The 24,438-nt window shown below is 49.5% G+C and overlaps 11 protein-coding genes across 11 annotated transcripts; 6 read left to right on the plus strand and 5 right to left on the minus strand.

Annotated features, from left to right (window-relative positions):
• Positions 1-52: 52 nt before the first annotated feature.
• Positions 53-1,605, plus strand: HETIRDRAFT_436250 (uncharacterized protein). The gene has a single exon (XM_009552569.1). It carries the CDS (start codon positions 147-149, stop codon positions 1,374-1,376), a length of 1,230 nt encoding a protein of 409 aa, XP_009550864.1. The 5' UTR covers positions 53-146; the 3' UTR covers positions 1,377-1,605.
• Positions 1,606-3,052: 1,447 nt separating this feature from the next.
• On the plus strand, positions 3,053-3,385 carry HETIRDRAFT_248182 (uncharacterized protein; the record flags this gene model as incomplete). The annotated part of the gene is made up of 3 exons (XM_009552570.1): positions 3,053-3,073; positions 3,135-3,241; positions 3,319-3,385. Coding segments are annotated over 3 exons (195 nt in total), but the record flags the coding sequence as incomplete, so codon positions are not given.
• A 201-nt stretch (positions 3,386-3,586) lies between these two features.
• On the plus strand, positions 3,587-4,675 carry HETIRDRAFT_327098 (uncharacterized protein; the record flags this gene model as incomplete). The annotated part of the gene is made up of 2 exons (XM_009552571.1): positions 3,587-4,413; positions 4,468-4,675. 2 exons carry the CDS (start codon positions 3,587-3,589, stop codon positions 4,673-4,675), a joined length of 1,035 nt encoding a protein of 344 aa, XP_009550866.1.
• Positions 4,676-7,227: 2,552 nt separating this feature from the next.
• Positions 7,228-8,207, minus strand: HETIRDRAFT_156565 (serine protease 26B; the record flags this gene model as incomplete). Its single annotated transcript, XM_009552572.1, has 6 exons — positions 8,047-8,207; positions 7,887-7,996; positions 7,658-7,825; positions 7,460-7,591; positions 7,364-7,400; positions 7,228-7,299 (listed from the first exon to the last, which is right to left on the minus strand). The coding sequence occupies exons 1-6, from the start codon at positions 8,092-8,094 to the stop codon at positions 7,228-7,230; spliced, it is 567 nt and encodes a 188-aa protein (XP_009550867.1). The 5' UTR covers positions 8,095-8,207.
• Positions 8,208-8,861: 654 nt separating this feature from the next.
• HETIRDRAFT_65519 (uncharacterized protein) lies at positions 8,862-10,067 on the minus strand (the record flags this gene model as incomplete). Its single annotated transcript, XM_009552227.1, has 6 exons — positions 8,862-9,047; positions 9,102-9,327; positions 9,394-9,539; positions 9,597-9,740; positions 9,798-9,862; positions 9,932-10,067. The coding sequence occupies 6 exons, from the start codon at positions 10,065-10,067 to the stop codon at positions 8,862-8,864; spliced, it is 903 nt and encodes a 300-aa protein (XP_009550522.1).
• Positions 10,068-10,249: 182 nt separating this feature from the next.
• Positions 10,250-13,047, plus strand: HETIRDRAFT_65517 (uncharacterized protein). The gene is made up of 6 exons (XM_009552226.1): positions 10,250-10,416; positions 10,468-10,870; positions 10,936-11,137; positions 11,213-11,472; positions 11,529-11,776; positions 11,831-13,047. Exons 2-6 carry the CDS (start codon positions 10,607-10,609, stop codon positions 13,023-13,025), a joined length of 2,169 nt encoding a protein of 722 aa, XP_009550521.1. The 5' UTR covers positions 10,250-10,416; positions 10,468-10,606; the 3' UTR covers positions 13,026-13,047.
• A 34-nt stretch (positions 13,048-13,081) lies between these two features.
• HETIRDRAFT_411582 (uncharacterized protein) lies at positions 13,082-13,889 on the minus strand. The gene is made up of 4 exons (XM_009552573.1): positions 13,815-13,889; positions 13,639-13,756; positions 13,539-13,580; positions 13,082-13,298 (listed from the first exon to the last, which is right to left on the minus strand). Exons 1-4 carry the CDS (start codon positions 13,822-13,824, stop codon positions 13,277-13,279), a joined length of 192 nt encoding a protein of 63 aa, XP_009550868.1. The 5' UTR covers positions 13,825-13,889; the 3' UTR covers positions 13,082-13,276.
• Positions 13,890-15,784: 1,895 nt separating this feature from the next.
• On the minus strand, positions 15,785-18,549 carry HETIRDRAFT_446302 (uncharacterized protein; the record flags this gene model as incomplete). Its single annotated transcript, XM_009552574.1, has 13 exons — positions 15,785-16,180; positions 16,237-16,312; positions 16,363-16,557; positions 16,612-17,015; positions 17,064-17,183; positions 17,238-17,403; positions 17,461-17,554; positions 17,607-17,690; positions 17,770-17,973; positions 18,023-18,143; positions 18,198-18,352; positions 18,422-18,452; positions 18,514-18,549. The coding sequence occupies 13 exons, from the start codon at positions 18,547-18,549 to the stop codon at positions 15,785-15,787; spliced, it is 2,082 nt and encodes a 693-aa protein (XP_009550869.1).
• An 856-nt stretch (positions 18,550-19,405) lies between these two features.
• GH61C (glycosyl hydrolase, family 61, GH61.3) lies at positions 19,406-20,499 on the plus strand (the record flags this gene model as incomplete). The annotated part of the gene is made up of 9 exons (XM_009552575.1): positions 19,406-19,466; positions 19,526-19,578; positions 19,609-19,647; positions 19,672-20,052; positions 20,108-20,194; positions 20,254-20,280; positions 20,341-20,353; positions 20,405-20,427; positions 20,482-20,499. 9 exons carry the CDS (start codon positions 19,406-19,408, stop codon positions 20,497-20,499), a joined length of 702 nt encoding a protein of 233 aa, XP_009550870.1.
• Positions 20,500-20,985: 486 nt separating this feature from the next.
• On the minus strand, positions 20,986-21,962 carry HETIRDRAFT_105500 (uncharacterized protein; the record flags this gene model as incomplete). The annotated part of the gene is made up of 6 exons (XM_009552576.1): positions 20,986-21,316; positions 21,374-21,445; positions 21,494-21,528; positions 21,589-21,648; positions 21,707-21,838; positions 21,903-21,962. The coding sequence occupies 6 exons, from the start codon at positions 21,960-21,962 to the stop codon at positions 20,986-20,988; spliced, it is 690 nt and encodes a 229-aa protein (XP_009550871.1).
• Positions 21,963-22,509: 547 nt separating this feature from the next.
• On the plus strand, positions 22,510-23,993 carry HETIRDRAFT_147901 (uncharacterized protein). The gene is made up of 5 exons (XM_009552577.1): positions 22,510-22,864; positions 22,932-23,072; positions 23,127-23,224; positions 23,279-23,359; positions 23,422-23,993. The coding sequence occupies exons 1-5, from the start codon at positions 22,799-22,801 to the stop codon at positions 23,717-23,719; spliced, it is 684 nt and encodes a 227-aa protein (XP_009550872.1). The 5' UTR covers positions 22,510-22,798; the 3' UTR covers positions 23,720-23,993.
• Positions 23,994-24,438: the final 445 nt, after the last annotated feature.

The following is a 24,438-nucleotide window of genomic DNA, read 5'->3' on the forward strand; positions in this document are numbered from 1 at the left end:
CGTGTCCTTCAATTTGACTTCGACCTCCCCCTCGTCCCAGCGTCCACCCTCACCCTCTCAGTGCTCTGCACCACTCTGCACCCTAGCGCACCGAGGCCGCTTGCAGCACATTCCTTCAAGCCCTCAAGCCCTTGCCCTTGTCAACAATGACCACAGAATGCCCTCTCAAAGAGGCGACATCTTATGCGGCCAGCTGCAATCCCCCCCGTCGCGCGAAACGCCCTCGAACGGGATCTCTCACTGATCCTACCAAACTCGTGTCGACGACGTCAGCCGCAGTTGGCGACCGAGATCCGTCGGCGGCCGCCTCGGCAGGGAATGACAGCGAAGAACCCGGGACTCCTGTTGCACCGCCGCCCAAGCGCCGCGGCCGAAAGCCTTCCACTCTTTCGCGTGCCACACGCGAATCAATACGCAGACAAAACCATTCGAGGATAGAGAAGGCGAGACGTACGAAGATCAATGACACGCTTGCGGCTCTGCGGGCGCTTGTCCCAGCTTGTGGGAAAGTCGGAGATGGGGCTGACGAGGAGAAAGACGAGGACACTGATGAAGATGAGTACGCCGAGGGAAAGAAAGGTGCTGGGAAGAAAAGGCAGGAGAAGGAGTTCAAGCTAGAGGTGCTGGAGAAGGTGGTAGCCTATGTCAAGGAGTTAAAGGAGAAGATCCGACTGCTCGAGCAGCATCCTTGCGCTTGCGGTGCTGAGAGGAAAGGGCCTCGTCCCAAGACGCAGCTGCCAATCACACGGAAGAGGCAGCGTTCCGAACAAGACGAGGAATACCCGGAGCCTATCACGACTGACATCCGACTCTTAGATCCATTATCTATAGGTGTCGCGGAAGGCGATACCAGATCGCCGCATATTAAGAGACCTAGGATGTCGCACACGCAGTCTGCCCGTACATCTCAGGTCTCCGGCACTCGCCTTCCCTCTATCTCCGCTTGGCTCCCGAACCCGCATATGGATGCGAGCCTCATTTTACCGGACATGCAACGTTCTTCTCAACAGCAGCTGAACACTCCGCCCACATCCACAGAGTTTCATGCCGTCGCGAGCCCCTCGATCCCTCCTGCACTCTTACTGGACCTTCCACCTCCCAGCGCGCTCAGTCGGTCGTTTGCAACTTCCACAAGTTCACGGGTCACTATCGGTGTACCCACCTCACAGTCAGGTCCATTCACGAGGACAAACCTTCTCAACTCTCCGCCGTGGACGCCAGAGGATGAGTCGGCTGCGTCGATGCTGCTCCAAATAAAGGCTCTCGGCTCGCCGTTAGCTTTCAAAGGTCGTTCTTCTACTGTGGAGGGGGTTGAAGGGGGGATACGTCGAGTGCAGACGCCTTCATCGTTATTAGGAATTGACACGAAGCGCTGAGTCAATTGCACGGGGCAATCATTGCCTAGGAGCTCCAATATTTGGATTGTATGACCTAGACGCTGGAATGGCTATTGAGTGTAGGTTTCATAGTAGATGTACGATACATGTGTCGTGCGGGGAGCTGACAAATTAGCTAGGATGACCGTTTCTTTCGGTGGCCATCGTATGCACTGCATCTGAGTTGTTGGAGAATGATCGTGAGCTAGAATGGATTCGATCAAGATTGAAGCCCACGATGCATTTTTTTGCAGTGACAAGGGCTGGCGGCTGTCGAAGGCCCACAGATCAGGGTCTCGGGTGGATTGCATCGAGCACGGTCTTGAATAGGGATGATTGGGAAAGCCTATGTGACAAGGCACGGCAGAAGACTGCGCAAGACGTACTTCGCTCCATTGATGTTGATTGAAGGTACGGTCGTACAAGTGCCTGGAGAAGGGAACCGGGAGTCAATTGTGAGTAAAGATTCTTCTGCGTGGGATCGAGATTCAGGAAGGGAACAATGTCAGCGTAAAACCAGATAGAAATCGACCTGTCATGCAGTGCCGCCCACTCCAAAAATTCGTAATATCGGTGACCGGCCGGTGAACAACCGTAGGAATGTCAGGGATCATTTTAAATCGGCGAAAGGGCTCAAAGAGGATGGTTTCGGCATTTCACGGGGATGTGCTTCTTATGCCTTTTGTTGGCCGTGAATTGCCAAAGGTTAGTAATTTTGATTAGTATGCCGGATTTTGCTCGTCGACAGGACTCCGTTTGTTCGAGCGACGTGGACAGGATGGGAGCGACTGGAAGGAGTCTGGAAGGTGGCAAGCAAAGTTTTTTCGGAAGGCCGGCGGCTACTTGGCGTTATTGCAGGGCACAATAACGCCTGTCGGAAAGAGAAAGGTCTATAGATAAAGGCCAGCAGATGTGGATCCATGCCTCCTTTGGGAGCCCGGAGAGCGCGCATTCCATGTGAGAGAAAAAGATGCGTGTCAGGACGGCAACTTCCAACTGTCAGCGCGCCACGAGATCGTCTTGGAACGGTATTCAGATCATCAATACGAGTCGAACAAAACACTTACAGCAAGCGCTGGGGAAGGGTCGACATGGTAGTATCAAAGGTCCCTGAAGTGCTAAATATGACAGGGAACATGCATGGGATAATACCCCCAAAACGACTGCTCAAACGGCACGTAGGAATCGCGTCTTGAGCAAAAAACTGATCAAGATGCGTCCCTGGAAGGAAATGCAATTTGGAAGCAGAGCGGGAGAACGTGGAGATGGTCGAAGACGAAAGAGAAGATGAAGTATAATTCATGCTCGGGGAAGGTTTCTGGGGTCCCGGGCTGTTAGCGGCCGCTGTTTTGGATATGACCAGCTTTGGACCAGCTCGGGCGGTCGACGAGCGGCCCTGGTCTCCCACTTGTCCCTCCATCTTCTCCTCCACATCTTTCGTGCCGTCCTCGACACCGGCAGTCACATTTCTGGAAGTGGAATACTACGGACGCTTTTCGGTCTAACCCCTAACATGGAGGATAATTCGTCATGCGACGATGGACAATTGAACCCTCCGGCTTCAGCTACCCCACCAAGCATCCAAAATCACCCTCCTAGCAGTTCCAAATTTTCGAGCGGCTCGTTCGTGTTCTCAGCTGGTTTTTGTTTCGCTGCCTCACTCTGCCCATAGTCACATTCGCTCTCGCATCACGGTGGTGTGCGCTGAGGTTAGTCTCGCACGTTCTCGTTCAGTTCTTCAACCTCAGTCGCTTTCAGTGTAAACGCTTGAAACTGAAATGTGACAGGCGGACGCCTTGTGGATCGTGCGTGAAGCGCGACACCGTCCATAGATGTTTATACTCTGCCGCAGCGGCAGAAAAGATGTGCGTAAGCGCTCGTTTGAGCAAAGCCCGGAACCTATCGCTCGGAACCTATCAGGATGCTGACGGTACTTTCGCAGAGACGTACAATCGTTGCACAACCGTCTTCAACTCGTTGAATCTCAAGTAGCCCAAATAGCCGCCGGTGGACTGCGAGTCGCCACGTCCGCCGCTTCCCCGTCCAGCCATCTCCCGTTCCCTCATAACGACCATACTATGCTCGCGACCGGCAAATCTGGGTCCTCAATCTCGATCTCTCTTGACGATGTTACAGCGCTGTGGTTGGATCACGTTGACTTGGATCAGGCTCTGTCTCCCAACATGACTATTCAGCCCGGATCGTCCCAGATGCGATTGGAGCCGACTGTTGTAGCCCATGACGAACTTTCTCCTGCAGCTCATCTACCGCCCCTCAATTCTTATTATCATGCCTGGAACGATCCACCATGTCTCACGCCCGCATTAGTCGCCCTTCTGCCTTCAGCACCATCGACGAGGTCTAGAATTACTACAGCGCTCGAGGAAACAATGCGCATGCACCCATGTATCAACGTCAGGAACTTTCGTTCACGCATAGATATGATGTTCAACTGGGCTAAAGAAGAGGAATCTCGCCCAACGTCAACCGCGGGCGCTAGCAGTAGCACAAACGCGAAGGCCGATCTTGCACGGTCGATTTTCTTCAATGTCGATCAGCACACTCCGAAGCCCGTCCCAACATTGTCATTTTTTGCTTCTGTCGCTGCTGCATATGCGCTAGGGGTCTTAGCCTGCAAGGAGAACGAAGCTGTAAGCGAGGCCGAGATGTCCAAATCGTCAAGATCTACACGGACCGAGGATAGCCGCGCGCCTGTGGTATCCGCACGATCATCGGCCTGGCAGAAATGCTCTGCGCACGGGCTCTACGCGCTCTCCTGCCAAGCTTTGTCAGTCTTCGAGGCGGCGCAGACTTATGACCTTGACTATCTAGTCACCACTATCCTCCATGTCTTATTCCTCATGCACGATGGCAAGCCTCGGGTGTCGCATCTCGTGTATCCTCTTGTCGGCAAGATGGTTAATATCTCGTATATGATGGGCCTCTCTACAGATCCCAGTGAATATCCAGGCAAATATAGTGTGTTCGATACGGAGATGAGGAGGCGGATTTGGTGGGACGTGTATTTTTACGACGTGTATGTTCTCCTTTTTTCCCTTCTGTTTCGGAGTTGTTGAATATCTCTACCAAGATTTGTGTCAGATTGCATGGGCCAAGCACCCATTATACAAGATAACACATATACGACAAAAATGCCCGCCGATGTCGATGAGGAACAGTTCGGACCATCGTCAAGCTCATTGCCTGTGCCTGTACCTCGAGGTGCTGGCGGAGATCCTAGCGAAGTCGGCTTCGCATACTTTGTTCAGAAGTGCAGGTGCGTTGGTTCTGTCTTCTGATCTAGACCGCTCTTGAACCATCAATATGCAGACTAGCGCAATTGGTCAAGAACGTCAAGAAGCGTCGCTTCAAAGATCCTCTGGAAGAAGATTCTTCGGTAGAAGATGCTTTGCATCAAGCTGAACAATTCGAGCACGAAGTCAAGAGATGGCTTTCTGATCTGCCAAGAGCATATCGTCTACAGACGGATGCAGATAGCTCGACTCCCTCGCTTGACCCGCTATCTACTCGCCCCATAACCGTTTCTCCAAATCTTCAGGCTCAGAGATGTGAATTGGCAGTCCTTGCAAACCGTCTTGTCCTCAAACTCTTCCTCCCCTTCCTGAAGATGGACATGCCAGCCGATATCACCCCTCGCCGTATCGCCACCAGTGTCATCGACGCTTCACATGCAATCATTCAAGCCATACAGGTGCTCCATCAGACATGGCGACAGATGCGACCTGCGGCATTCGCATTTTATTCATTCGGTCGCACATTATTCGACGCGGCAGTGATGGCGGCATGTGCAGTTATCTCACACCCTACAGGGGCATCTTCCACCGTGGCTCTAGCAGATTTGAATATTGCTTTGAACATCATGAAAGATCCGAAGGTGGCTACAGGCGCATCTAGGGATAATCAAGTAGGCGGCGTCAGCGAAGCTGTCAAGGTTATAGAGTTATTGAGAGCGAAGGCAGACGGAGCGCGGCAAGGAAATCCTGCCCTTTTAATGATCCAAGCGTTCCACGCAGGCACCAAAAGAAAACGTTCTGATGCGGAGCAAAGGCCATCAGGAGAGTTCCACCTTCCATATGCCGGTGCGGGAGCGACATGTTCGACGCCTGCATTGGACGTTTCCTCCAGTTTGGACAGCCGGCTTTCTATGGGTTCGGAATCGACGTCTTACACCCCTCGCTCTCGACCGAAATACGAGGTAATTCCAGAGAGCCCTGTTGGTCGGGCTGACCAAGCATCGACGCCTCTGCTTACGAGCTTAGAGGTACAGGAGGATATGAAGCCTCAGATTCCAATCCGTGGTCGCCCTCGACAAGACTCGATGATGACCGGCCGACGGCGCGAGTCCAATTCAGGAGTCAAGAATGAACGTATGCCTGCACCACCACACCCACCACAGCCTCATAGCATCGTTCCGTCACAGACTCCTGAATCTCTGCGATATTGTACACCTCAGGATGTGCCTATGGGAGATGCGCAAAGCCGCATCGAGTTCTCCACCCCTTTCAGTACAAGTCCTGTGGAGGATGTAAGGCCGAGCGCACATGTCATGCCCCCAAGAAGGTACAGCAGAGCAGATTCTGTTATTGCTGCATCGCCCACGCAGCAGCAGGGTGCTCGCACACACACGCCGAGCGCAACCATGCATGCCCCTATCGCGGCGTACGCCAACGCCGAGATCCCCCAGATGCGGGGATCGACTTCGACAGGTTCGGTCTATGATAGTCTCGGGATGACCGTTACTTCTCCACAGTCGACGCCTTCTTTTGCTTCGGCAGCCCTTCCCACCCACAGTACTTTGCCTTACGACACCGAATTCTATGCAATCCCTACCTTCGGCCCGCCCAACGGCCCTCCATCCTCTGTATATGAGAGGTCAGTTGGGTCGATGCCGATGATTGGGCTGGGTATCAGCGATTCTCGGCCTGGGACCGCTTCGACACCGGTGACTTCCATGACTGATAGCCCGTCCTATGCCATGAATGGTGGCGGGATGTCAGTATCATATACCGCTCATCCGCTCAAAGTTCCGAATAACATGGATAGCTCGCCAACGTCTTTCCAAGAGGCACAGAGTATGCAATCTTGGCCGACAGAGAATGTCACACCATCAGGTTCTGGACAGCCGTGGAGCGGATACTATTGATTGTGACCTATCGTACCCTCGACCTCCTTTATTCTACCTTATGCATCCATCCTTGCTATCTCTCTAGATTGATTCGTCTTCTCATGAGCATCATACTACCTCATACGTCCCTAGCCTTGCTTGTTCTTCCACCTGTGGTCTCTATGTCGCCTCGCCCACCAGAACCTGTGGCATCTCTCTCTATTTAAAATCCACATAGGATAGTGTATTCTACACCCTACTGCGCTCGACATCTGCATCGATCTGCCGTTCCACTTTTGTTTATCTCTGTCGTCTGTCGTGTCGGACCCGTGTATCCCTAGCTCCTGCTTGCTATTCTTATCCAGGCGCTGCGAGACAACGTTTGGAGCTAGGCTCGACTTTTCTTCGGATCGATCTGCATCATTCATTGTCTACAGTATTTTCGTGGGTATTGGCTGAGTTCCTATCAAAAGCAACTTTTTCGATTCATAGTGTTCGAAGGAAGTCCTCGCAGTGTGTTCATAGCGCTTCTAGGTCGTATCAGAGAAGTACAAGATGTTGTGTCGGTCTTTTTTCTCATTCATATCGCAAGGTCTAGAATCTCCGGGAGTGCTCATCGCTTCATTCCAAATAGAACGTCCGCCTTGAACCCATTAATTGACGGTGCGGTATATCATTACATACATCGGCTTCATGGTCATGCAAACGGAGGCGCTGCACTTGCAACTATTCGCGCTGTATCAACGCGAGCAGCCCGAGACCCCCGAGAAGCGCATATTTGAGTTGCGGGAAGTCGTTCTAGATCGTGTACATCAATACTGAATCAGCAATTGGCTCCTCGATTTTGTTTGAATAGTTTCACCATAGCAATGGTCACATATCCCACGTATGGGAGGAACCTACGACAACAGCGTCAGAGGGACGTCGGTCTGAAAAAAGAGGCAGGTTTATCACTGACCCTCTGACTTTGCCTACGATATGCCGCCTCTCGAGCCATTCGAGACCTTGATAAAGCTCGATGTCGTCGAGGTAATTGTTGTCACCTTTCGTCAAGAGCAGCTGGTCTTCTGGCTTAGGCTCCAACCTTACGCTGCAGGACAGGAAACATTTCAGCCGACATCATATGCAGTCTAGCGACCACGACATAGGTACCTACCCCTTCACTTTCTTCGACACGTCGTGCGTCTCGAGGACACGATGCACGATCGGGATGTCCTGTCCTGGTATCTTGTACACCGTAATATCGCCATTTTGATACCGCGTATTCGGTGGGTTGGTGAGGAAAAGGAGATCGCCGCGGTAGAAGGCGGGCTCCATAGAGCCGCTGTCACCGCCCATCCAGTACACTGTTAGCCGGGATAGCACAAAGATCATCAAACACTGACCTCAGAACGACGACGATTGGCGACTCTGTGTTCGTGAGGAGACCAAGTCCTTTCCATATCATGAGTCCGGAAGCAATGACGGAGGCGAAGTTGAGCATTTGAAGCAAGACCTAGGGGCTGTATCATGTACACCTCCTCGGTGCATGGCGACGATACGTACATATCGTATCCCCAGTTTGCGCACGGTTTTCAATGTGTCACCGAGCATTCTGAGACGATGACTGGAAATGAGGCGAGAGGGCAGGAGGACTTCACGAATGAAGGTGGCGAACAAGATGATGCAGCGAAGTTAGACCGTGATTGAGTACTATTGAACGTGTACGTGAACGTTTGAATAGCCGCGGAAGTGGACACGTAGCTAAACATATGCTAGGATTAGGGTTTGCGTGCCCCCGGAGTTGTGAAGAGCACAAGAGGCGCAAATTTGGGTTTCTGAGAGCAACAGTGGACGGTTTCTCCTGAAATAATTCACAGCTGTTGCTTCCAAAGTACACGATCTTCAAAGAATCAGAATTGTGCGCGGTGAGAAATCTATGAGTGGTTTGTGGTTGCAATTCCCTGAAAGATGTCCAAGAACTTCACGATCCTGGAGAGCATTGAGCAATTGTCATCGAAGCAATCCTCAAGATTTACAGGTGGTCTGAGGAACATGATACCGCTTTTTGTTTGACTTTGAGGTTTCTGGTGTTCTGCAACAGAATTTTTGCAGTACCGATGGCAGACGGTGGCAGGAAGCCTCGGGCTGCGCGGTACTTCTACGCAATTGGCTTAGCAGTACTGCTTAACCTTTGCTCTCAAATACGGCGAAAAACGTGGAACGTATGCTTACATTTTGGAGGCGAACGGTTTCGTATCACCTCTATGGCACTCTCATCCGCTTGCTCTATCGGTGCATACTTATTCGTAATTTCTCGGGGACCTTATTATGTCAGAGACGCTGGACGAGAAAAAATCCAAATGAACCCAAAAAACTATCTACTTCGCTGCCAGCCATCTCGAAAGCTCTTGCTTCGTCTGACTCTGAGAACCTGTGTCGCTGCGATAAGCTGTACGAAGGACGTCCTTTGCCAAGGCCGCTATGAGTGGCAAGTTTTCCGGTGCTAAAGTATGGGAAGGGGAGTGCGACATCAAATTCGGTTCCTTCTGAAGCCGCTTTGCTGACTAGGAGAAGGGTCAGCAATGCTTGACAATCAACCACTGAGCGAATGAACCTACTAGTTCCACCCCATACCACGCACGGACAGTAATGCCTGTAGGCGTCGAGTTCTTGATCCGGGCATCATCATCTTCAACTGTCATATCGATAACTATGAGAAACATTTTGATGGCAAGACAGATATCTCCCGCCGTGTAAGCTGTCTCCGCAGCTTGCAGCACGTAGAATGGATTTTGTGGTGCTAGCAAGAGAACATGCGAGAGGGACTGTAAGGCGAAATTGTATCTACAAGTCCACGAGTAATCATTAAGAGTCAGCGAGGAAGTTGAGAATTGTGATTGAATGGCATACTGGTTACACGACGCATAGATGTCGGCCAACTCGAGCCATCCCTCCACGTCAGTATAGAACGTATCCAGGAATTGTGATAACTCTTCGACGGCTCTATCAATCTTTCCCATTCGTCTGAGGACCGATGTCTGGCGTTTCCATGCAGCCTAACAAAACGAACGAAAATCAGACAGCTGCGTGAAGGACGATATCACGTCACTCACCACGTTTGCAGGGTCCTCTTCCAGCAGCTTTGTATAATAACCCAGAGCAGTTTCCGGATTCTCCGTGGCTTCTTTGTATATGCCTTCCACACACTGAACCCTAGGCGATCCAGGGAACTGTTCAGAGAGTTGTAGCAAGCATTGCTAGATTTCAGTTAGTTTCCGTCTGCTCTATCTGACAGCTTTAGTGGATGAACGCACCTCTGCAATGTCTAATCTGCCAACGTCGATAGATGCAAGAGCTAGCTGTTCTAAAAATGCCCAACCTACTCGGCAGAGGGTGTACGTGGTTGGCGTGAGTGCTCAGTGTCACATAGATCAAGCACAATACTCACTATCTTCTCCGAACTTGTGGAGGGCGTGATTGCGAAACACTACGACGCCACTCTCAAATATATCTTGAGAAGCACGGCAGTTGCGTATACGGTAGTTTGCAAGACGTTGGAGGGCGGAGGCAAGTTCATTCGACATGGTGTATGTAAGACAATCAGTCGCGACTGGCTCTTCCGCTTCATCTTGACTCATCCCATCCCATCCCATCCCATCGTTCTTCCATCTGCCACTATGCCTAGACGACAGCCCAGTAGGTACAAAATCTAGTCAAATTCCAGGAAATTGAACCTAATATCGAAGTCACCGTTAGTCATTTCGGCAATCAGTCGGACGTCGTGCGCGTAAAAAACTTGTTGCTCGTCGTACCTGTTGGCGATGGCGCACAATGGCCCTCTTCGAGCTTTGCACCTGTCCGGCAGCCTATAAATGTCAGTTTCACAATCCCCTATGACCTACGGACGGCAGCGGCGAGAGACGATATCTTGAGGTTCGCAAATTATCTATCCTATTCCGAATATCAATCGAAACGCCATCACAGCTCGATAAACTATGGCTCTCTCTCAAAAACCGTTACTACCTCTCTCGACGCCTATGCCACCTCCGGATTCTCCTCCTTGGAACGGTTACTCGACCATATATTTGACACATGCTTCCAAGCCTTCAAGGCGATAGCCCAAATGACTGTGCATATCATAAAGCCCCGTGCACTTCCCTATGCAAAGAACGTCAGCATCACTTCGACACGTGTCCGAGACGGTTCACGCGTTGGCATAGTGGACGTACTGTCACTCGAGCAGCTATCCTGCAACCTTGTCGTGGGGCTCAATGCTTGCGAGCGCGAGGACAAGCAGGTTGTGGATTTTGACATTGATATCGCTACTGAGTCTGTCGAGAAGGGAGACGTATTTGACTGGCGTACTTTATCAAAAAATCTTCGGACGGTGCGTTCACTTGTTCTTCTGTTCGATTGAAACCCGCTCCGTCGTGTATAACGTGCGTTCAACAGGAGGCAGAAAAATCGGCCTTTATCTCAGTTGAATCTCTAGCTTCACTTGTGGCGGAAAGCGTCCTTCGACATACTGACCGCGAAAGCGATATTGTGACGGTACGTGCAATGAAGCCCCAGGCCCTTGTGTTTGCCGAGGCTGCGGAAGTAGAAATTGTACGGACGATGCGAGACTATCAAACAAATCGGGACCCTCTTGGTAGTCCAGCAATCACCAGCTCCGTTGACTCTGGAGTAGCTCAGACTTCACTAGGCCTTGCGAATATGGTCCGCCGAGTGACATCAAACTTGACGGCTCAAGGACAAGAATTGCATACGGCTACGATTGCTCTCGGTTCTAATCTCGGTGACCGCTTCGCGAACATTGAGCGAGCTCTCCAAATCCTCGATGTCGATGATGATACAATTCTCCTCCGCGAAGATCATGGCGATCCGAAAGGGTCAGCCATCGTCTCCGTGGTGAATACCAGCTTTATGTACGAGACAGCACCAATGTATGTCACCGACCAGCCGGAATTCATTAACTGCGCTTGCATCGTGAGTGGGAACAATAGGAGCTGGCGATTTGGTGCTTTATGATCAACACTTCATAGGTCGAAACAAGTCTGCCACCACATGATCTTCTTCATCTTTTGAAGACCATAGAGAATATCGTTGGACGCGTGCCTACTATTCGGAATGGCCCTCGAGCGATTGACCTGGATATATTGACATACGATGACATCATGCACGATTCGCGCCCTGAGAATGAAAGAGGATCGTTGGACAACATGCAAGGCCATCTTGTCATCCCTCACCCTCGCATGGCCGAACGGGAGTTCGTCCTTCGGCCCTTGAACGAGTAGGTCGTATCATGTACTTCATTTCGAGTGGGTCCTAAGCTCTGTCTTTCTAGCATGATTCCGGAAAACATTCATCCAGTACACAAAAAGTCTATTCGACGGTTACTCTCGGAACTTATGTCGACACAATCTAATGACATACCAACCATGAACAAAGTCATGGCCTTCCCAATCCATTCTCACACGTCCGCATCGTCCGCATCGTCCGCATTACTTGGCAACGTACTTGCGACTTCCACTTACTGGAAATTCCCTTCTCGTGACTCGCGGACCCAACACTCTGCAGTCCATAAAACTCACATCATGGCAACTCTCAACATGACGCCTGACTCCTTCTCGGACGGATCCATACACAACACGCTTCCTACCGCACTTGCGTATGTGAAGTCATCAGTCAATGCAGGCGCAGACATGATTGACATCGGAGGGTGCTCTACACGACCTGGTGCTGCATATGTCTCTGCTGAGGACGAAACCGCCCGAGTTGTCCCTATCATCGAGGCGATCCGGGCTTCTCCTGACCCAGAAATAAGCCGAGTACTAATCAGCGTCGACACATTCCGCCATGATGTTGCCCGCTCTGCTGTGCTTGCCGGCGCAAACTGCATCAACGATGTGTACGCCTTCACGGGTCCCGTTTATCCCCTCAATGAAGATGCTGTCCGGCACCTTGTTGAGATGCGGCGGATCTCCCGTGAACTCGCGGTGCCCGTCGTACTCATGCATTCGCGAGGAGATGCAAGCACCAACAAGGACTATTCGGATTACGAGAATCCTGACGTCGTCGGCACTCGTGATGACGCGGTCCTCAAGGGAGTAGCCCTCGAGCTGGGAGAAAAAGTAAACGCCATCGTATGCGGACGAGGCGGTGTTAGGCGATGGCTAGTGATGGTCGACCCCGGCGTTGGGTTCAGTAAGTCTGTTGAGGGCAACTTGGCCCTTCTGAGACAGGCGTCGGTCGTTACTGGCGAGGTGTTGCCTGGCAGAGTGGCGAATCCGCTGCGCGGGTTCCCCCAACTCATTGGTACATCGCGGAAGTCCTTCTTAGCTGCTATTCTGGCGAGTAAAGATGAAGAGGGAACGTACACTGGACGGGAGGTGCCGCCTATGGAGAGAGGGTGGGCGACAGCTGCTGCTATCGCGTGCGCGGTCCAACAAGGTGCGGCGGTTGTGAGAGTTCACCAGGTCCGGGAGCTCGGAGATGTGGTGAGGATTTCTGATGCGTTATGGAGGTCAAAAACAAAGTAGTAGCGAATAAAAACTTTGTTCTACTGCTCAGTCGAGATCACTGGCACGCCAAGATGGAACGTTGTCCTAACACATAGATGATATTGGACATGGCGAGTATAGGCGAGAGATAGCATGATGCAGACGGTGCGAATACAGTGAAATAATAACCGGAACCGGACTCAGTCCCCAATGCCAGTCCCTTGGAGTGATAATTCTCCTGCACAGGCGTTGCGCGCCAGCCAAAATAATGTCATGGAGAATGCACGATTTTATTTCTCTGGGTTGGGGTTCCTGAAAGATGTAGTCGTGTGAGATTGAGATCATAACGAGTAAATGAAGAAGGTAAGGCGATATTGATCAGATAGGAGCGAAAGACGTTTAGATGCATGTTTGTCAACACGGTAGTTTCAGTGTGAACTATGCTTGTTTCAATTGATATCATCAGGCATTGGCCGAGAGGGGTGAACTCAGGTAGCATGGGGAAGCGTGGCAGAAGAAAAAAGGGACCAGATGCACGCTATAAAGACTCACATTCTCCGCTTTCCTCCTGGGAGGGTGGTGACGTTCACGAAGCTGATAAAAGCGAATGATTCAGAAACACTTTCACAAACATTCTGCAGCTTTTGCTCACCGGCGATTATACAGGATCCTCTTCTTAGCACGGCCTTTGGGGGTCTTCTTCTTCTCCTGCTTTTCGACCTTGGGGGTCTGAGACTTGACTTTGCCGGCACGGGCAAGAGATCCGTGAACTAACAACGGCGGCGCGGATTAGTACGTGTCATGAGGCATGAGAAGAGTGCCACAAGCCTTTTCCCATTTTTCTTGACGGTTATGACTTTGACGACAACGACAGTAGTGTTCGTGGATTGGTCCTGTACAGTCAGAGAGTTAAGGTTTCAGGCTCCGATAGAATGTAGAGTGGCGGAGTGGGTAAGGGGGGACATGTCGGAGGACCCCCGACAATCTTGCCAGAGGTATGTTCGGCAAAAAGGGGCAAACTGGAAAGGGGCCTATCTGGGGTCCCGAGCCCCACACTGCCCGGCACAGGGCATGCATAAAGGCATTTTTCTTCCTCGACCAAAATGACCCAAAGCGGGGCAATTTTGCTATAGTGATTTGCATAGGGCTGAACCAATTGTGAGTAGCTACGCAAATACATTGCTTGTCAAAAAAAAAAGGGGGGGGCAAACTATACCTCATATGCAATGACATGTCTCAGCTATGCCACATGCAATCCCAGCTTACCACATTAGGACTATATGGCCTCTATATGGATGAGGGGTCACATCCAGCTAATTGTTGAAATGGTACTAGGCTGGTTCCAGGTTGTCTGGTAGCCGGGCATTGGGTCTATGTATAATGTACCCAGTTTACCATCTGGCTATGATATGAAGGGTTTTAGAATATAATCATTAATTTCACTTATTAAATAATATTGAATTTGTGAGCTCATGCAAAACATAACCACTTTCTGCTGCTTCATCAGACATACTCATTGATGCTGTTAGGATATGGACATCCTTGTGAAAAATTATAGATTGTAATGATTCAGTATACTATGCTTGGCCTTATAATATTAATTGGCATGATGGCATTGCCATTTCTATGACTGCATTCCACTCTTGCCACTTACTGCTACTGTAGCATCTTCTGTTGTGGCCTGTCAGAGATCCAGTGTTATCTTCTTAAAAATCTCCACTGTCATTTGAGGTAATCCAAATTTCTGGTAGTCTCCATTTAAGGGCCATAGACATCTGTCTGGCTCAAAGTCATGTCATTATGGTTATACAATCAAATGTTTCAAAGACCATACCTGTGAATTGCCTGCTCTATGGCCTTCATATTGTTAGGATACTTCTTGAGTGTGTCCTTATAGATCTTCTTGAGTCTGGCATCCAAGTGATCCCAATAGGCTTGATCATTGTCTCTAATGAGCAGACCCTGCTGTCATACACACCAAATTGTCAGATACTGTAAAAGATGGTCAAATAGGTGAGTAAATAACTGACTAGGTAAGCATATCAGCACTAGTGACTAACTCCTCCTCTAGGAACCTCAACCTCTTCTGAACTACATCAAGCTCTTCCAGGATGTCCACCAATGATTACTTCTTGCAGGTGGGATGTGCATATGACTCCAGTAATAGGGGGGTGTAATGCTTGGCCACAAGATTGTCATGGAGTAGCATAGGCCCTCATAGTGGAGTGCATAGTGTCATGGCTATAAACCACAGTAACAATCCCAAAGGACCTGCCTAATATGTATGATTGCATTCACTGTGGCATTGGGCTTATATAAAGGTAGCTACTATAGGCAAGTCATTGGAAAGACACTAATTTCAGGCCTTTTCCCTTGATCTGACAGCTTATTTTTATGTCTTATAGCTTGTGCTGTTTCTTAGTAATATAGACCTGTTGTTCATGAGACACTTTCCTTATTATCTTTTGTGTCTTATACTGTCTTATCTCACTTGTCAAGTCATATAAGTCATAAAAGACAACCTGTGTATTTCCTGATGTTGATCATTCTCAGTTCCAAGGATTTATTTACTTGATCATACTCGCATGGAAGTCCAAGATCAGATAGTATAGACCTAATTGAGTCCCTGCTTTTATTCCAAGGACATTTTCGGTCGAGCCTAAGTTTACAAAAGGACACACACATGTTATCCAGGTTTCCTGCTGGTGAGCACGGATTGTGTTGACTTGATACCTACCATGATCATTGAAAGCTGAAGCTAAAGTCTAATAGCCAACGACGCGAGATGACAGCAAATTTTAATCCGAAACTTCGAAGGTCGTCCTCATGACATGGTCCGCCTTTCTACCGGTATGCCTGATAAATCCCAGGAGGTCCAGCGTGTGCAATGCACGGATGAACCGCGCCTGCACATGCATTTTCCATTCATCCTGTCCTTCGATAGCTTTATCGTCAACCTCTCTACCCTGACTTTTGTGGGCATGTCTGCGCTGGGTCTCTAGCACGACTGCAAATGCCTCAAACCAGTCATACACGTTGACCATTCGACCAGCTTCAAGGTAACGCCGGAAGAGAATGCTGACATCTGGGAGCTCCCAAATGGTGTGTCGCGGACCATTGGAGGAATCCTCGATATAGCCGTAAGGATTCTGGAGGCCGGAAAGAACGGCAGCATGAGGTGAAGGGTTGATCAACTATAAAGCAGACATGTCAAAGTCTGCCACGACGAACAAGCAGCGGCTAAGCAGACCTCAAAAGGATATGGTGTAGATCCCATGTACCATACATCCCACAGCACGAAACCTTCAAGGTTCACTATCGAGGACCTGTGGAAGTAATTCAAACGCGGAAATATATCTGATAGACGAAGACGCACTGCCAATATCTTGTGAGCCAGCTGCCCACCGTAGTAGCCGTGGCAAAAGCATCGACATTTTTGCCGCCTGATTTAAGGGATTGTAAAGCATCCGTGACGCAATGATTTACAGGATCACGCAAGTCCAACGGAATATCTTGCAAGAAAGTCTGAAGCTCTGTCAAAAGTACTAGAAGCTTCTCCGTGTGAAGTTTTCTGTATGGGGAAAGATGTCAAGAGCCGATGATACAAGTACTTGAGATAGCGCACTTAATCATCGCCCCCAGATACATCGACTCACTAGATAGTTGTCCCTGCAATGCAGCAGCCATTGCCTCGAAAACGGTATGGCCTAATTCTGCACTGCGGTATCCCATATCTAGTAGAGTGCGCTGTACGAATCGCATGATGGCGAATGCAGACCTCGAAGTCCTCCAAGCGGATGAGAGCCCTCTTTGAGCTTCGGTGACAGACGCGAGAAGGACAGAGATTTCCTTGATAGGCCAACCATGTTTGACAGACCGATTGAGGAACCGAGAGACCAAGTGAGAGACGAATGGAAACGAAGACGGATCTTCCAGCTTTTGAATGGAATGATCAAGAGAAGTTGTTTCAAAGAGCGTATTCTGGGCGAATATGGTCAGGGGTTCTTCAAAATGTTTGAGATAGGCTACCTACGCCAAAGTCAGGAAGATTCAGCGCTCACAAGGCCAGATACTCACCTGCAGTATTGTCAGCACACCGTCAACAAAAGTGCTGTGGCGGGTGAAGAAATCTGCGAGAAATTCGAGAACGGTGGGGCCTATAATGATATCCGATTCGAATTTTGGATCGAAAAAGGTCTAAGCGGGATTGCCATGTGAGTGGTAGCGGTGAATATTTTGCAATGAATTTACCTCCATCAATACCTTCTCGAGGACTTCGGTACCGGAAGGAAGAGTGAAATTTTGCACGCGAAGTAGGGAGAGAGTAGATCGCGGGTATGCCGAATGCAGATAGGATGGAGAAGGCGGGGATGAAAGCAATAGAACAAAGACTAGAGGAAGTTGTGGAATATGACGGCTAGGAAAGACACGTTACGTGCTGGCCATTGCTTTCTAAGAATCGAAGATGACATACCTGCAAATATAGAAAAGGTCTTGTAAAACAATGTCATCCATCTGTTCAAAGTCGTGCATGAAAACAACTAGCTGTGGCAAGGGCTCGGATATATCTGTATCCCGGAAGTGAGCAACCTGTTCTTCATAAGCAGATGTGTATATTACCATGGCATTCGCGAATGACAGTGTACCAAGCGTTCAAAAGGGCAATATCACAGTTGACCAATGAAGTCGTCGGCTTGCGTTTTACTTGACATAACGGAGAAAACCACAATTGCTATAAGTTCCCTGGATATCGTCAGACCAGCTACCGAGTAATGTGGCGCACCGTCAAATCCACCTGGCGGTCGGTCTATGAAGCCTGTGACCAAAGCTTTCATAGCAGACATGATATTCGTGCAATCGGATGGACGAATATGAGTGACATAGTTTGCTGGGAGCGTGGCCTCTTCTTCGTTATCAGTTTCGCCTGATTCCCGCCATCCTAATGTCCTTGCAACCTCGTTGACGAATGTCGAACCAGAAGCCGGTGCTATCACCAATCTTATAGCCAGATTCAAAGCAAAATTCTTAGTGCTTACCAGAAATCGATATTACTGGAAGCTCGGAATATGGGAGACCTGGCAAGACATCATGATACGCGGCTTCCACTTGTTGAACAATTTCGTCTGCCACAGGCTCGTAAATCGCGTTCAAAATATTCTGACAGGGTGCGTCAAGGGTGTGTATCATTCAGTAACAAAAGAAGACACGTACCTGAACACGATTTAAGCACTTTTGCCAAACATCTCTGTAAATCTTCAGTCGAATGTCATATCCTCCGCGTAGATCTCGTTCTCTGAAGGACAAGCCTTCTTGCCTCAAGCCGCTCATCTCTTTGCCAACCAATGTTTCTTTTCCAAGCGCCTCGTCTAGAAGATGACAATTAGGCCCGCACAACAAGCGGTGTATATGTTAATTCTTGTAGTTTGAGACCACACCTGCTTCCTCGTAAGGTATGTAAATCACAGTCTAAAAAACAGAATATCTTTCGATTGTGTTATAGAATTATTGATATAATTGATGTCCATACCTGATTCAAGTCGTCAAGAGCCGGTATTGAGGACATAGCTCAGGATTCCGAGCAAGAGATGCTACCAAAAGACCGACTGTAGCACCTCGGAGGTGACCATACTGCCATGTGGCTGCTTGGTAAGCTCCTTTCCTTGCTGTGCGTTCCTGAAATCCTTCTGCCTCCGAAGTCACCTGCATCAGTGCCACCACACGGTAGTGTTGTGCTAGACCATGCACGATCCGGCGTCATAGACGAACTCTTTTTATTCTCAACAGCTCATGTAGGCATACACACCACTAACTCCAGCCTGTTCGAGATACCCCGACTGCACCGCATGATTATTGGGCTACCCTTTGACTTCTGCTCTAACGAATCAAGAACACACATTCTCCGTGATGGAAACTCGAGCGACAGGATCGGAATCTTCGCTGATTTTGAATCGTTGCATGATGCTAACTGCTGGAGTGCACTTGCCAGGCATTCTCCCCTCGTGTGCGCTTCCTCCTATTTTTGTCACCATCTCTTCATCATACCGCCTACTCTCCGGCAGGCATTCGGAAAAAAGGACCATCATCGGGTGTTGGGTGTGCTCTCATTCCGCGCAACCTATTCTTGTTGAACGGCCTCAGGCAATAAGAGGTCAGTAGATCTTCTTTTTTTGACAGGCTAGATGGCAATGTGTATGTGCTCGCTGCTAAAGTTATCATCGGTTGGCGAGCTATCAGTAAAAGTAGCTCTACGCTTGGTCAGGCATGGAACAATCTTGCTTCTTTTTTTCCATGTTGGCGTCATGAGTCCCTATCCATGGCACGGGTTTTCTCCCTGCGCACGAAGGATAGCAAGATGCTAAGTGATATAAATTGTTTGGGTCTAACGGGCTGGAACGACATTACTGCTCGGTCCTGTCTGTATGAAGCTATTCGCATCCCTCGTATTTTTTGCTGTCTTTGCGGCTCAAACAGCTGCACACTGTATATATTGTCTTGGTCTCGCTGTTCAACTATCTGAGCTTCTGGTTCTTTATTTGAAGATACTTTCCTCTCCCTCATTGTTGGGGGAACAACCACTCCGCAATGGGTGAACGTTCGTGAGACGGACAATTAACAAAGCCAGGCCCCGGTATTTCCTTTCCCTCGTATCTCCCTGGCTCCCGTACCTGATACTTTTTAACTCTAGGTAACAGACGTTACTAGCCTCGATTTACGTTGCTATGACACGCAGACGCAGGCGACCGCTTCAACGATCACCGTCGTCGCTGGCACACAGCTCGGTGTCGCTTGCGACACCACGATCTATCATCCTGGTGTGGTTAATGTTTACATGGCAAAGGCTCCCGATGGTGATGTCTCCACGTTCGACGGTTCGGGGACAGTTTGGTTCAAGGTCTACCAGATCAGTGCTGTCACCAACGGTGGAACGTCTATCTCTTGGCCTGCGCAAGATCTGAGCAGCGTGATATTCACCCTTCCATCGGCTCTACCAACTGGGCAATATCTCGTGCGACTTGAAGCCATTGCTCTGCACGTTGCATCCACATTTGGTGGTGCACAATTTTATGTACGTGCATTGCTTTACTCACCGCCTGGCCAGTTCTCATGTTTCTGTTTCACAGCTTTCGTGCGGCCAAATCAACGTCACCGGTGGAGGCAGCGGTGCTCCAGGCCCTCTTGTTGCTATTCCAGGCGTCTACACTGGCTACGTGAGCGTTTCTCGAGACTGACCGACGTGTTAGGCACTCACAGCCATCTCGAAATTCAGGAGCCGGGTATCCTGATCAATATAGATGTATGTTTTGTCGTGACTTTGATATAATTGCGCAGCTAATCATAGACGCTCTATGTGTAGTATCCCATCCCAGGTGATTTCTCATCGTTCCATGATTTTCTAGCCTGCTGACTCGATCCAACAGCCAATTATACCCAGCCTGGACCCGTAAGCCCTCGCGTTTTGATCATGTTAACAAGATCGCTGAATATGCCGGAACAGCTTGTTTGGTCCGGGTAAGATGCTTGCATATAGGTTAAGGTTCTTGTCTTGACTTTGGTGTCAACAGCAATCAGTGCGCTCGTCCGAACGAGTGGCCAATAAATATGTGTTCGGTATCATTTTGATTATTGTTAAAACAATCTGAGCCTCAGCTGGCCCTTTGTTCCAGTAAATGTCTAGAAATACGTTCAAAACTGCTTGTCCGTCTCAACTTACTTGACAGACCGATGGTTCATCTGCAGAAAGTTCAAAAGCAAGCCGAGTATAAACGACGGGGTATCAAGCTATCAAGTGTCATAAGAAACTAAATAACTTAAATTCAACGCTGCTCGCGTTCGGCTCCAAGGACACAGTCTACGATGCGCTAGTCTAGAATACATATTCTTCTATGCATTGATAATGTGATAGATATTGCATGATGAGCAAGGCCGAGAGATTTTCTGAAAGCCCAACTATCAGAGGTCCTACAACTGATGTCCGCCAGGGATTTAAGAAAACATGTAATCAGAGATGGACAGGCAAGAAGGCCAAGGTGGTGAGCAAGGTCATCGATGAAGCGAGGGTGATGAAAAAGGATGGTTGTTCAATTCGGCAAGCTGGGTTCGTTGCCGCCGCAGCGTTGGAATTGCCAGACACGTTCGTAGGAATAGAGGATTTAGAGCTGGTGACCGTGTTAAACCCCGACGAAGTAGCGGCTGTAGCAATAGAAATAATTCCCGAGAGGGTTGTCGTCTGGATTGGCGCTTGCGTGGCTGTAAGGATAGCGCTCGGTATGGGGACAGTCGAGGTGAGCGAGGCGACGGAAGACCCGAACGATCCGCTCATCTGGTCAATCCTGAGTCATGCATAGCCTCAGTGGGAAGAAAGCGCATAAGAAATCATAGACACAGACGAGAAGTTTGGGGTGAACGATATGTACGGCTGAGAGTTATTTTTGACCTCAGTTGAGAAGAACGCGACATAGCTATACATAATTAAGCTAAAATACGCTATGCATGTTCAATGCGCTTACTAGGCGTTCGAGTTGGGCCCCGCATTTGGATTAGGCTGGTTGTGAGATGTGGTTGAATCGGTTAGTTGACAAACAGATATTACGAGGTGACTGACCGTGAAAGTCAACGAGTGGTTAAGCGAGACATCGATGGGCTCAATATGTTGCAATAGTTGCTAAGCAGGGGCATGAGATAACGGCACCTGCTCCATCACGGAGGAAGTTGTAGCTTACCATCTCGCCTGTATAAAGACCAACGGTGCAGATCCCGAGATCGCTCAGCAGTGGACGTTGACCGTTATCCAGCCATTCAATCGTACAATCCTGGCCCCCATGGCAGGTAGTGGTTGTCATAGGATTGACGACCTAGAAAAATGAGTGAGAAACACAGATGTCGTAATGGACTCGTGGATCAAAACCCACATAAAACGCTCCCAGCACAGAGGATACTAGTGAGTTCAAGGCCAGCAGGAGTAACGATGCACGACATGTGAGATGCATTGCTTGTGTGAAGAGAAAGGTATTCAGTACGGTTACAGGAGAAAAGTGATCGCAAAGCAAAGACGATTAGGCTCAGCCCAACGAATGCGTGACAGAACAAGGGAAAACGCAGATGATGCGCAGAGCTGCTGAACGTGTTGTACGCGATAATGGTTGTCAACCTAGCTGCTAGTTGCCTTGTTGAGCATCGTGAGAAATATTCAACTTATATGATTTTAGCTTTGAAACTCACTTCGATCGACCATGATGCGGGCATCGTCTCATACTCGTCTCATCAGATATGCTTAGTTCAATGAAAATCAGGGTAGGTCACTGGTGGTCACCGGTGGATCCGAAAAAGTCTGAAAAGCATGTTACGTGGTGCATGCTGGTTCATGGCATCATAATGCATCAAAACGGTCGTATTTTTGGAGTTAAAACGAATAAGTAGATTACGTATCGTTGCTTCATCAGGCACTTCAGACAGCTTCAGACGTGGCCACCTCCATCACCGCTTTGCAGGCTGTCCGATAATCACCAGCACCCCCTGTGGAAATCAATTTCCTCCCGACCTTCGTTGTTTGCTTGAGTCGCAACGAAACCGGAGTTTTCTCTCTGTCTTCTGTGATGAGACTGTGATGAGGTCTGGAGTTCCAGGCACGAATGCGCCAAGGTCTAAATTTGGTCTCAGATAGACCCTGACGGACCCGAATCTGTTTTACTTATAAACCGCCCACGAGATTCTCCGTCTCCCCATCTTGAGCTCCTCTCAAACATCGTGTCCGTCGTTCCACACGTTCTCTACACCTACCTTCTTTTCAACCCACAACAAAACCCGTCTCAACAATGTTCTCCTCGACGGTCGCCCTTGTTCTTGCCTTTGCTGCTCCTTCGGCTTTCGCCACTGTTTTTGTGCGCTGAGTTGCCCCCAAATGAGCCGATTGTCCCGTCTGATTTCTTTTTACTGCGATTTATCTAGACCACCTCGCCGGTCGCTTCCACTTCTTGGGCGGCAGGACAGCCCGTTACTGTTAGCTGGCAAGATGATGGCTCCGCTCCCACCCTAGCATCCTTTGGCGCCGCATCTGTCGGCATCTATGCTGGAAGTGTGCAGCAACAGGTGAGATATATCATCCTTTGAGGCGCCAACTTTTACTGAACCAGTCTGTGTCAGACTCTCCTCCAGCTCATTGTCGCTAGCGTGGATGTTTCGACCACCAGCTCCGTCCAGTTCACTCCGGATGCTACTATTGGTCCGAACGGTAGCGAATAGTAAGCATTCCTAATAAATTTCCTCCGTTGAGGCAATTATAAAACGTCTTGCAGCTTCCTTCGTTTTACATCTCTTAACCTGAAGGACACGACGAACTCTCAGTATCCCGCCGAGGCCTTCACAGCTAAATTCACGTCCGTAGTATCCCCAACTTGGCCATATACTTTACTGATTCATTGACGGTGTGGGTATACAGCATGACTGGCATGACTGGTACCTTCAACGCGACTGTACAAGCCCAGATCGCCAATGCTGCCTCGGCATCTGCTGTCCCGTCTGCGGCAAGTTCTGCTGCCGCATCTGCGACGAGCGCTGCTGCCAGCTCGTCGCACGCATCCTCATCAGCTGCCTCTAAGACAGGGTCGTCCGCGGCTTCTGCAAGCTCCTCTGCCAAGGCACAGAACGCCAGCTCCAGCGGTGCAGGTCACGTCGTAGTTTCAAGCGTGCTCGGAGCTGTCGGTGTTGCTGTCGCAGCATCGACTCTCTTCTTCTAATCGGGTCTATATCCTCTTTTTACTTGAATAATGGTTTTCTTCTCTAATTATGGATTGAGCGGTGTTACATGTACGTACGCTCTGACTTTCGGGCTAAAGAGTTTTCTCTCTACCCGTCCAGTCTCATCCAACTATCCCATGTTCCAGCCGTCGCGCTTGCTTGAGGCATGCCTCTAAGGTTGATTTACACTCACGGCTCTCCAGTGATCTAAGTATACGTGTCGTCGTTATATTTGAGGATGAGAATCTAGAGACAACTCCCCTTCGTTCGCCTTTCCGTGGGACTTGTGACCTGTGAGCGTACGTATAGTCGAAGCCTTTACATGAGGCCATTTCTGGAGCCCGTGGTCGCAGATATTCCATCTCAAGCATGAGTGGCAGCAAAATCGAAGGCACGCCGGCGCCGACGTTACCGCAAAGGGCGCCAACAATATTTAAACTGATCAAATCTCATCAGTTTGATCTTCTGTGGTGCGGCTTTTGCGATGCGTATCCATCCAATATCCATCCGAGGGCACTCGAAAGGTACTGCCGGCATTTTCTCCTGTCTAAAACCTTTGTCCCATCCGTTGTTGACTGTGCCCACTTTGTGCCCCGTAGCGCTGTTGTGACCGGCACGGACATCCGTTTTTCTTGCAGAGACATCGTCGCTCATCGTCACTTGCGATTGGAAGCCCTTCTAGTGTGACCGGTCATCTGAGCTATATGTGATTGTGGGT

This window comes from Heterobasidion irregulare, assembly GCF_000320585.1.
Source record: "Heterobasidion irregulare TC 32-1 unplaced genomic scaffold scaffold_10, whole genome shotgun sequence".
Classification (NCBI taxonomy): domain Eukaryota; kingdom Fungi; phylum Basidiomycota; class Agaricomycetes; order Russulales; family Bondarzewiaceae; genus Heterobasidion; species Heterobasidion irregulare.

Coding starts and splice junctions, on each gene's coding strand:
- HETIRDRAFT_436250 (XM_009552569.1), top strand. CDS start 147: ATGACCACAGAATGCCCTCTCAAAGAGGCGACATCTTATGCGGCCAGC.
- HETIRDRAFT_65517 (XM_009552226.1), top strand. CDS start 10,607: ATGACTGTGCATATCATAAAGCCCCGTGCACTTCCCTATGCAAAGAAC. Junction 11,138..11,212: donor AAATCGGGACCCTCTTGGTA/GTCCAGCAATCA, acceptor TGGTCCGCCGAG/TGACATCAAACTTGACGGCT. Junction 11,473..11,528: donor TCATTAACTGCGCTTGCATC/GTGAGTGGGAAC, acceptor AACACTTCATAG/GTCGAAACAAGTCTGCCACC.
- HETIRDRAFT_411582 (XM_009552573.1), bottom strand. Junction 13,581..13,638: donor AGGATCCTGTATAATCGCCG/GTGAGCAAAAGC, acceptor CGCTTTTATCAG/CTTCGTGAACGTCACCACCC. Junction 13,299..13,538: donor CCAGGAGGAAAGCGGAGAAT/GTGAGTCTTTAT, acceptor TACATCTTTCAG/GAACCCCAACCCAGAGAAAT.
- HETIRDRAFT_147901 (XM_009552577.1), top strand. CDS start 22,799: ATGTTCTCCTCGACGGTCGCCCTTGTTCTTGCCTTTGCTGCTCCTTCG. Junction 22,865..22,931: donor CGGCTTTCGCCACTGTTTTT/GTGCGCTGAGTT, acceptor CGATTTATCTAG/ACCACCTCGCCGGTCGCTTC. Junction 23,073..23,126: donor CTGGAAGTGTGCAGCAACAG/GTGAGATATATC, acceptor AGTCTGTGTCAG/ACTCTCCTCCAGCTCATTGT.